The sequence below is a fragment of the Henckelia pumila genome, chromosome 3 (genome assembly GCF_033568475.1).
Source record: "Henckelia pumila isolate YLH828 chromosome 3, ASM3356847v2, whole genome shotgun sequence".
NCBI lineage: Eukaryota > Viridiplantae > Streptophyta > Magnoliopsida > Lamiales > Gesneriaceae > Henckelia > Henckelia pumila.
In genome coordinates, this window is record NC_133122.1 from 189,637,840 (window position 1) to 189,649,600 (window position 11,761).

An 11,761-nucleotide genomic window follows, 5' to 3' on the forward strand; every position below is an offset into this window, starting at 1 on the left:
TGTAAGGACAGTTTTGAAAAAAATTTGGTGTCCTTACTCTAATAAGATACTCAACTATTATAAATAGTATAGATATAACAGAGTGTAAATAACACTCCCCAACAAAACCTATCTCACACCATGTTTTCAAAACCAGATCGGACCGGCCGGTTCAACCGGTTTGACCGGGAACCGGTCACTGGTCCGGTCCGGATTGCTCCTAAAAACCGTTTTTACGATCAGAACCGGTCAAAACCGGTCAAAAACCGGTCGAACCGGCTTTGAACCGGTCGAACTGGTCAAAAAACCGGCCCAGAACTGGTCAAGAACCGGTTCAACCGGTTTTCCAATTTTTTTTATTTTTTTGAAAAAAATATATTTTTAATTTTAAAACCTTAATTTAATATTTTAATATATATATACAACATTATTTGGAATTTGTACTTCATGAAAAATATAATTTTAGTAATATTAGATTTTTTTAATTAATTAATTAATTTTAAAAAAATATATAACTAAAATTAATATTTTGAATATATTTATATGGTTATTTAGTTTTCAAACTATGATAAATCTATATATTTTTCTATTTATATACATCTTTTAGGTTTTATAATTTTAAAATATATTATTAATTATATTATATTATATAAACGGTTTTTCGGTCCGACCGTCCGGTTAAAACGGTCCGACCGGTTGGACCATTTTTTTAAGATAACCGGTTCGATCACCGGTTCGGTTATGAAAACATTGATCTCACATTCTCACTAGTATTTTGGAAAAATCAGTCGAAAAAAAATCAACTAATTTAATTACGGTAAATCTTCTAATTTTCGTGTACGTGGGATGTTATTGTATTTAATTATTTTTATTTGAAATTTATATAAAGCAAGTGCGCCTCTTATTACATACTTTAGTTCGACCTAATTACACCAATTAATTTTTACATAAATATCTCAAACCATTATGAGATATATTCACATATTTTAGGAGCAAATGACAATTAAGAAGAAAACTATTCAGTTTCTTCTCCCATTCTTTTTAGGGGTGGGCATAATTTGGTTAAAACCGAAAAAACTGGTCGAACGAAAAATTCGATTTATTTGGTTTGGTTTTTTTGGTGTTTCGGCCGGTTTCGGTTTTAAAATTTATGGAACCAGTTATTTGGTTCGGTTTATGGTTTTATACCACGAAAAAACCAAAAAAACTGAACCGGCCGTATTTTAATTAAAATATATATTAATGAATATTGGGCCTTTATTCTAACTTCTATGGTTTTTTTCTTACAAGATGTGGGCCTATTTTAATTAAATATGATTTTTATGGAACTCAATAATCCTTTCTTGTTTTAAATGAAGTTCATATTGTTAATTCTAATAGAATAATTTATGTTTTATTGTTATTAGTTCTTTATTATGTATTGCATGCATCAAGTGAGATATCATTTAGTTCTAAAAAAAATTTAGTATTAACTTTTTTATATTTTGATTTTGATTTTAGTTTTAAATCCATATTTATTTTAAACAATGCGTGCTTTTCTTTATCTCTAAACTAATATTTGAAGTCGCACAAAATCAATTTAATTTATTACTTAAACCGTATAAAATCGACCAAAAAAACCGAACCGTATCACCAAAAAACCGGACCGAACCGTAATAAAATTGTTCGATTTCGGACCAGAGATTTTCAAAACCAAATCGAAAAAACCGAACCGTAGTAGAATAAAATCGAACCAAACCGACCGATGCCCACCCCTAATTCTTTTAGACGGCAATGCAATTTTTTCTCCCACAAAACTCTCTCACTTTCCATTTTCACGTTTTGTTTCTACTGATACGTACGTTTCGGAAAATAGGTCTATTTATATAAACTATCATCCTAAGGAAGAATTTCTGTTTGGACAAGTACTTATAAAATGTTTTTATAAAAAAAATTTAAAAAATATTATAAAATTTGTTTTAAGAATAATTGTGTTCGTAAAAATATTCTATAAAAACTATTTAACATTTCAAAAATAATGTTGTTAATCAAGTCTTACATAGTTCCATTCTAAAAATATCAAATAATACCTTTCGATTGTTCTCTAAAAACTATACTTGAAGAACTTTTTTAAAAAAATATTTTTCAAAAACCATTTTATAAAAATTTTGTCCATGTTGAAAAATATTATTATTATTAATATTATGTTGAATATTGAATGTTGAATGTTGAATACTGAGTTGTAAAATGTGGAAAATTAGTGTGTGATGATGTAGATGATGATGTATTTATTTTTGGACTAATCTCAAATGTGGATCTATAAATAGGTCTTCATTTGTGATGAAAAATACAATTGAGTTGAGAGAAAAATATTATAAAGTGTAGAGTTTGATAAATTTTAAGTTTTGGGATATTTACTTTTTACCGTAAATTTTTACTTTTTCACAACACGTTATCAGCACGATCACTCGAAGGTTCTCTATAATTTTCGACGCTCCAAAATACAAGAAGAAGTCAAAAATATTCAACAAGTAAGAATTTTTATTTTACTGTTTATATATTTTTATTGTGTATATATTAATATATAATATCATGTTATGATTTTTTTTAAAAAACTTGTTATAAATCCTGGAAGGATGTTAAGACGACATCCCACACTCCCGGTAAGGGATACGACAAGTATAAAAGCCTCTAATGTTTTTAAACATTATAATCATATTTGTATAATGTCATGTTATTATATAAAAGGTTGTCTATGACACCGATCTTATAATAATGTGATATGATATACTATACCTGACTTTATACTAACTATATTGGTATAATTTCACAATATTATATAAAAGGTTGTCTACGACACCGATCTTATAATAATGTGATATGATATACATAATTATTTAATTATGATTATCATTATATGCATTGTATCATTATCACAAATTTTTATTCAACACATACTCGATTTTTCTTTACCCCCAACGGTCACAAACGGCTAGTTTTTGGCCTATAAATATTTTCACTCAAACTCATTTTCAATCACACCAAAATTCATTCTTCATCTCAAAACATTTTCTCCTCGGTTTTTTTCGAAAAATAAGAAGATGGAGTTTTTGGCTTTTCTAAGGATATTTTTCATAACGACTATGATCATCATGCTCACGAGTTTTGTACTCACCGGCGATTTTCCACCACAGATTTTTTATCTATTTATATACGCACTTGTAATTTTTGTCCTTCCATTATTTTGTATTATCATACTAATAGAAATTAACTAATAAAATGCATTGTTATTTTTCTAGTACCACCATGTCAAATTTGGCAAAGCTTGAATTCGTTGCAATCGATATCACTGGAAAAAAATTATATGCCATGGACTCTTGATGTTGAGATGCATCTTGAGTCATTGGGTCTAAGTGAAAGCATCAAAGAAAATAATATATCAGCCTCACAAGATAAAGCAAAAACTATGATTTTCTTGCGCCGACATCTTGATGAAGGGTTGAAATGTGAGTATCTCACAGAAAAAGACCCAATGACTTTATGGAAAGGGCTAAAAGAAAGATTTGAGCATATAAGGGAAGTGATACTTCCGAACGCCCGTGATGAATGGAATACGTTGAGATTCCAGGACTTTAAAAAAGTCAGTGATTATAATTCTGCGATGTATCGAATAGTCTCGCAATTAAAATTCTGTGGACTTGAAGTTACAGAGATGGAAATGCTTGAGAAAATATTTTCCACTTTTCACTCATCGAATATAACTCTACAACAACAGTATAGAGTGCGTGGATTTTCGAGATATTCCGAACTAATCGCATGTCTTCTTGTGGCGAAAAAGAACAACGAATTGTTAGTAAGAAATCATCAATCCCGACCCACTGGATCAACGGCATTTCCTGAAGCAAATGTCGTAATGAAAAATGAAAACCAAAATCAAAGGCATAAACCAGATTTTGGTCATGGACGAGGTCGAGGAAATGGGCGTGGACGTAAAAATTATCGCGGTTGTGGTCGTGGCCGTGGATATGAAAATAATCGAGGTAGTTATTTCAATAACTTATCTCAAAAGAACGTCACGAATCACCCACCAAAAAGGCAGCATGAAAATACGAGTGAAAATGAAAATCACTCAAAAAGATCTGAGAGTGTTTGTTATAGATGTGGCACTCCAGGACATTGGTCACATATTTGTCGAACCCCTGAGCACCTATGTAAGCTCTATAAAGAATCGACAAAGGGGAAAGGAAAAGAGACAAATTTTGTTGAAGATAGTGACCGTTTAATTGGTTCAACTAGTTTCAATGCTGCAGATTTTTTGAATGATTTCGAAGACATTGATTAAAATATTGGTGGGACTACATTGTAATAAATTTATATTTTTCAGGCATTCTTGTATTATAAAGCATGTTATATTTTGCATTTGTATTGTACTTAATTTTTCTTTATTGCATTTTTTTGTGAAGTTTGATATGGAAAATGCTATGAGCAAACATGGAAATAATATCATGGAAATTTGCATACCAGATAGTGGTACAACACACACTATTCTGCGAGATGAAAGATATTTCTTGGAAATAAAACCAACAAAAATAATGGTGAATACCATATCAGGTCCTGTAGACTTGATTGAAAGTTGTGGAAAAGCACATTTTTTGTTATCTAATGGTACAAAATTTCTGATAAATGATGCTTTATATTCACCACAATCGAAAAGAAATTTGTTGAGTTTTAATGACATATACTCTCATGGGTATGATACTGAGACGATAACTGATGGAAATCAGAAATATATGTGTCTTACCACATATAAATCAGGAAAAAAATATGTGGTTGAAAAATTATCAATGCTCCCTACTGGATTGCATTATACACATATAAGGCCAATCGAATCAAATATGGTGGTTAATAATTCTTTAATATTAACAAATTGGCATGATCGATTGGGACATCCTGGTTCAATAATGATGCGAAGAATTATTGAAAATACGCATGGTCATCCATTGAAAGACCAGAAGATCTTTCAAAATAATAAGTTTCAATGTAAAGCATGTTCTCTTGGAAAACTTATTATAAGACCATCGCCAGCTAAAATCCAAACTGAATCACCCATATTTCTTGAACGTATTCAGGGTGATATTTGTGGGCCAATTCATCCACCATGTGGACCATTTCGATACTTTATGGTATTGATCGATGCCTCTAGCAGATGGTCACATGTATGCTTATTGTCAACTCGGAATGTGGCATTTGCAAGATTGATGGCTCAAATAATAAAATTGCGAAATCAATTTCCCGATTATACAATCAAGAAAATAAGACTTGATAATGCTGGAGAATTTACATCCCAGACTTTCAATAATTATTGTATGTCAATGGGAATCACTGTTGAACATCCTGTAGCTCATGTTCATACGCAAAATGGATTAGCTGAATCATTGATTAAACGTCTACAACTGATTGCTAGACCAATGATTATGAAAACAAAACTCCCTATTTCTATATGGGGACATGCAATTTTACATGATGCGGCATTAATTCGCATCAGACCAAGTGCATATCATAAATTCTCCCAATTGCAACTTGCATTTGGTAAAGAACCAAATATCTCTCATCTGAGAATTTTTGGATGTATGATGTATGTGCCTATTGCACCACCTCAACGATAAAAAATGGGTCCACAAAGAAAAATTAGTATTTATATCGGTTATGATAGTCCATCTAACATTCGATATCTTGAGCCTCAGACAGACGATGTGTTTACAGCACGCTTTGCTGATTGTCATTTTAATGAAGAAATCTTCCCAGTGTTAGGGGGAGAAAAGAAACACATCGAAAAAGAAATCACATGGTATGTACCATCATTGTTACATTTGGATCCAAGGACCAAACAATGTGAGAAAGATGTACAGGAAATTGTGCACATGCAAAGAATTGCAAATCAAATGCCAGATGCATTTGCAGACACAAAAGGGATAACAAAATCATATATACATGCTGTAAATGTCCCTGCTCGAATTGAAATTCCAAAGAAACAAATTGAAGACACTCATGATGTCATAAAACGCTTGAAGCGTGGAAGACCAGTCGGTTCCAAGGATAAAAAATCCTCGGAAAAGAAAAGGCATAGAGAAACACGACGATCATAAAATAGAATATGGTGTTCCAGAAGAAACACCAGATGATGAAAATGTTCTGTCAGAACCACAAACTGACGAGAATCGTGAAATCTCTATCAATTATATTAATAATGGAAAAATATGGAACCGAAAAGATATAGAAGATATTGATGAGATATTTTCTTATAATGTGGCATGTGACATCATAAATGAAAACGAGGATCATGAACCAAAATCCTTTGGTGAATGTAAAACTCGTCATGATTGGGCAAAATGGAAAGATGTCATCCAGGTTGAATTGGATTCGCTAAATAAACGCAATATTTTTGGACCTATAGTCCTCACACCTGAAGGTGTAAAACCTGTTGGATACAAATGGGTTTTTATTCGAAAGCGAAATGAGAAAAATGAAATAGTCAGATATAAAGCTAGACTTGTTGCACAAGGTTTTTCTCAAAGGTCTGGAATTGATTATGAAGAAACGTATTCTCCTGTTATGGTTGCAATTACGTTTCGATATTTGATTAGTTTGGCAGTGTCTGAAAATTTGGAAATGTGTCTTATGGATATTGTTACAGCTTACTTATACGGATCACTTGATAGTGATATATACATGAAAATCCCTGAAGGATTTAAGATGCCTGAAGCACAAAGTTCAAAACCCAGAGAATTTTATTCTGTAAAATTGTAAAGATCATTATATGGGTTAAAGCAATCTGGCCGAATGTTGTATAATCGGCTAAGTGAGCACTTGATGAAAAAGGGATATGTAAATGATCCAATATGCCCTTGTGTTTTCATCAAGAGAACAACATCCGGATGTGTAATTATTGCTGTATATGTTGATGATTTAAACATCATTGGAACGAATAAAGAAATTCAAGAAGTTATGATGTACTTGAAGGAAGAATTCGAAATGAAGGATCTTGGAAAAACCAAGTATTGTCTGGGTTTGCAAATCGAACAAAAAGAATGTGGAATTTTTGTTAACCAGACAAATTATACAGAAAAGATCCTTAAACGTTTTAATATGGATAAATCAAATCCATTAAGTACTCCAATGGTTGTAAGATCATTAAACATAGAAAAGGATTCATTCCGTCCATGTGGAGATGATGAAGTTATTCTTGGTCCAGAAGTACCATATCTAAGTGCCATTGGTGCCCTTATGTATCTTGCAAATTGCACTAGACCTGATATATCTTTTGCTGTAAATTTATTGGCAAGATTCAGTTCATATCCAACAAAGAGGCACTGGAACGGAATTAAACATATATTTCGTTATCTACGAGGAACAACAGATTTGGGACTTTTGTACTCAAAAGACACCAATTAAAGTATCATTGGTTATGCTGATGCTGGATATTTATCTGATCCACATAAGGCACGTTCTCAAACCGGATATGTATTTACTCGTGGAGGCACCGCAATTTCTTGGCGTTCACAGAAACAAACACTCATAACAACTTCATCAAATCACGCTGAGATTATTGCGCTACATGAAGCAAGCCGTGAATGTGTTTGGCTAAAATCAATGACACAACATATCCAAACTTCTTGTGGATTATCAGTAGACAAGAAGCCTGTGACGTTGTATGAAGACAATGCTGCATGTATTGCTCAAACGAAAGAAGGATACATCAAAAGTGACAGAACAAAACATATACCCCCAAAGTTCTTTGCCTACACTCAAAAGCTTGAGAAGAATAAAGATATTGATATCTGTTATATTCAATCAAGTGAGAACTCATCAGATCTCTTCACAAAGGCACTTCCCACGACGATATTCAGAAAGCATATATACAACATTGGGATGCGCAATCTGCAGAATATGTGAAGAATCACTCATGTTAACATGAGGGGGAGTTTACGTGGCTGCACTCTTTTTTCCTTACTATGGTTTTTATCCCACTGGGTTTTTTCTAGTAAGGTTTTTAACGAGGCAGTATAAAACACGTAATGAAGACAATCATCATATCACGATCATCATCACAAGGGGGAGTGTTGAAAAATATTATTATTATTAATATTATGTTGAATATTGAATGTTGAATGTTGAATATTGAGTTGTAAAATGTGGAAAATTAGTGTGTGATGATGTAGATGATGATGTATTTATTTTTGGACTAATCTCAAATGTGGATCTATAAATAGGTCTTCATTTGTGATGAAAAATATAATTGAGTTGAGAGAAAAATATTATAAAGTGTAGAGTTTGATAAATTTTAAGTTTTGGAGTATTTACTTTTTACCGTAAATTTTTACTTTTTCACAACAGTCCAAACACATATTATAATTTTTCAGTTATAAAACACTAAAAAAACGTTTTTAAATTATATGTCCAAATGAAACCTTTATAATTAATGTCGTTGCTCCTCTTGTAATTATCCAAGCATATAGTAAGAAAATAGTTTTTTTTTATCCATTAACTTGTTCATTTTTTTGGTTTGGTCAATTAATTTTTTAAAGTTTAGTTTGGGTACACTAACGTTTAGTTTTCGGTTATTTTAGTGAAAATGATGTCGTGACACCGGAAAAAGATGACGTGGTAACGGAAATTAATGACATGTAAAAGTGTCACGTCAGTAATTGGACCTAAATAACAAAAAATTTAAGTTAATGTACCGAAACCAAAATGTGAAAAGCTAATGGACCAAAAAAAAAAAAAAAAAAACAAGTCAATGAACGATGAAAAATCATTTTCCCTCTAGAGTACCTATTGAGTTTTTTGTTCTGAGAATTGGCAAGACAATAGGCGTATAATGTACTACAAGTGTATCTCTCTGACAAATCAATCAATGAAATTTTGTACACAAATCAATTTAGATGTGCTCTACACTATTAATTTATACGAATATCACTCAGAAAATGGATTCAATACATGTTTTCTCCACAAGTTCAAAGCCACAAGCATTCGCGAAAACAAAAAACAAAAAAAACATAAGTAGTTGCTGCACTTGGTCTGGTAAAAATCAAAGTTTCATGATATCGAGTGGCGCCTGTCTCTGCTCGATTTCGGCTTGATTTTCGGGCTTTGCATGATTCCAATATCAGCACGGATAAATCTGCCAAGTTTTCTGGACACCGAACTTATGAATGATTTCCGGGGCTCAGGCGTTTTCTCTGCAGCCGAAGTTGTGCGAGAGATTGCCAATGGACTAGCAGGAACAGACGATGTAGTTGAAGATTTCTCCAAGTCTTTCAATCTCATTTTCATCTTCGCCAACTCGAGTTTCAGGTTTTGATTTTCTCTCTGGAGATTCGATATCGAAGAATCATCTGGAACGGGGTGAAGGTCCGTGGAGTAGGAATTCTGGGTATTTGTGCTGCCATCCATGGCTTCTCTGAGCCGTTGCTGCTCGTAGTAAAGGACTTGGACTACCGTTTGGACCGGGAGCCTGTCGTTTTTAGCTGCGTGCGCGCAAGCATCGCGGGATAGCTTTTGACAGTTCATTGAACTGCATATTCTCTTTTTGTCAACGTCACTTAACGAGGGGTGCGCCTGGAAATCACAACGAAACGACACAGATGAAGCTGACGCCACAACAAAGTACGTTTGCCTAGAAAAACAGTGCAAGAATCTTGTAGTTCTGTCTTGAATTTGGGTATGAATTCATGTAGTGATCTCAAAGCCTCTGTCTAGAAGATGTGTTTGGACTTTGGCTACAGATGTTTTAAATTAATTTAATTAAACATGAAAGGGAATTGCCCCTGAGCGTGTGGCCCCCCTCCCCTCCTCTAAAATCATGTTAGAACTTACTTTTCTAATAGCATGAACTCTGAGATAAATGGTAAATAGTACCAGATTTCTAAAGAATGTACAAACCTTCAAGTAAATGTCTATGGCTCTATACATTCCATCATCTGTGATTCTGGTTTGTCCAGGGATAAGTTCCGAAAGACCGATGAACTTGGCAACCGATAAGTTGCGGTCACAGGCTATTTCTTGAAGGTAACTCTCCATTAATCTCGCAACCATTTCCTTCTCATGTGATGAAGGGGACATATAATCTTGATCTTCAATACATGCCTCTCTGTTTTCCTCTGTGTCACAGCAGAAAAAAATCATCATGATCCGCTGCACGGTCTCAATATCGAACAATGTGTCCCCTGCGATATAATAAGAAGGAATCAAAAGGTCATCTATCACGGCTTTTCCGAGTTGTGAAGCCATTCTCTTCTCCAAATCAAGCCGGCAAGCCACCGTTGTCTCTAGATATATTGCAGCACGAAGAAGCATAGATATGAAGCTAACAGGAATGGCATCTTTCCCTCTTGGAAGAAGGCCGACTATGGTTTCTAAAACCACCCTTTTCTCGTGTTCTTGTTTTATGTCAAGATTCTTCCTATCCTTAGAATATATCTCCTGAAATTTCAAGAAAAACTTGTCACACTTGTTATTCATATTAGTATATATAACATACAGTCCAGTTTATGGAACAAGACCTCACCAAATCGCGAAGAGATTTCTGCACATACAGCATCAGTATCGCGCCCAGAGCAAGCTTCTTGAATCCCCTGGCCATCATCGCAACAAGCACCCTTTGAAAAAGGTCGATCCGAAGAACGATCAAATCCTCAGCCCACCAATCAAGAACAGGCTTCGATTCATCCAAACCGTTTTCGGCTCTAAATTTTTCAGCAAAATGGCTATCTTTACATGCTGCAAAAGCTATAGTATCTATGCATCGGTTCACTAATTTAACTTCCTCCGCCATAGGCAAAAGCTTCTCGCAAGAATGTAAAATATACACCGCCCCCGCAAGGCTCGTGAGCGCCACTTCGTTCACATACGCTTCGGTCCGCCCTACTAAATTCCCCACCGCGTAATCTTCTGTCATCTGAAGAAACTCAGCCACGCATCTCAGCGTGGCGATGTTGGCTGTGTTGATTTCGAAGTTTATTCCGTAGCAGAATTTCGCAGCAAATTCGAATCCATCCGCTCCGCCTGGAATATCAGGGATTTCGATTACAGAAACATCCGCATCCGTGGATTCTGAAGCTATCTGCCTTATGTATCCACATTTCGACACCAAAGGGAACTAGAAATAAATCAAGAAAATTTAGCTTAATTTCCCCATCATCATTATATATATTTTATTTGCACTTATTCAAAACAAAACATATATATGATTCTACCTTGTGCAATGAAAAGGAAGTCCCTGCAGCAATAACAGTAACATTGCTGGGAATTTCCTGGGAAAAGATCCTGTTTAACATGAAAAAGAAAAGCTTTTTTTTTTTTACTAAATCTTAATTCAGAAATCAAGAACATATATCTGATGTTGGAACAACAGAAGGAAAACCAGTTACCATTCACCTGTCCTCTTCATGGTAGAAGAAAAGGAGATCGAACCTTTTTTATGGCAGATGTATTTTCAGTCTGGCACTGTCAAGACTCCATAGTCTCCATTATATACGCTAGCGTCTTTGCATATATTATTTGTATTTTAAAAATATTACATTTTGTGAGATGAAAAATTCATTGAAAAAAACTTGATTTTTATTTTAAAATAAAAAATTAATCGACCAAGTAATAAGAAAATTAATTGATAATATATAAAATTAATGGTATTTAATAAAAATAAATATAAAAATTCATATAAATATATCAAAAATAGTTATTATAGTACTTTTTTACTTTATTACATAGTAATAAAAGTAATAGATAAAAGTGGCATAGCCTA

The 11,761-nt window shown here is 33.5% G+C and overlaps 1 protein-coding gene across 2 annotated transcripts; it reads right to left on the reverse strand.

The window, feature by feature from the left end:
* Positions 1-8,871: 8,871 nt before the first annotated feature.
* LOC140892084 (BTB/POZ domain-containing protein SR1IP1-like) lies at positions 8,872-11,448 on the reverse strand. 2 transcript variants are annotated; one of them, XM_073300829.1, is made up of 5 exons: positions 11,388-11,448; positions 11,214-11,283; positions 10,526-11,116; positions 9,901-10,440; positions 8,872-9,576 (listed from the first exon to the last, which is right to left on the reverse strand). In XM_073300829.1, exons 1-5 carry the CDS (start codon positions 11,405-11,407, stop codon positions 9,055-9,057), a joined length of 1,743 nt encoding a protein of 580 aa, XP_073156930.1. In that variant the 5' UTR covers positions 11,408-11,448; the 3' UTR covers positions 8,872-9,054. The 2 variants fall into 2 exon arrangements, with proteins under 2 accessions (XP_073156930.1, XP_073156929.1); XM_073300828.1 differs by having other exon boundaries at positions 11,214-11,306; positions 11,388-11,419.
* Positions 11,449-11,761: the final 313 nt, after the last annotated feature.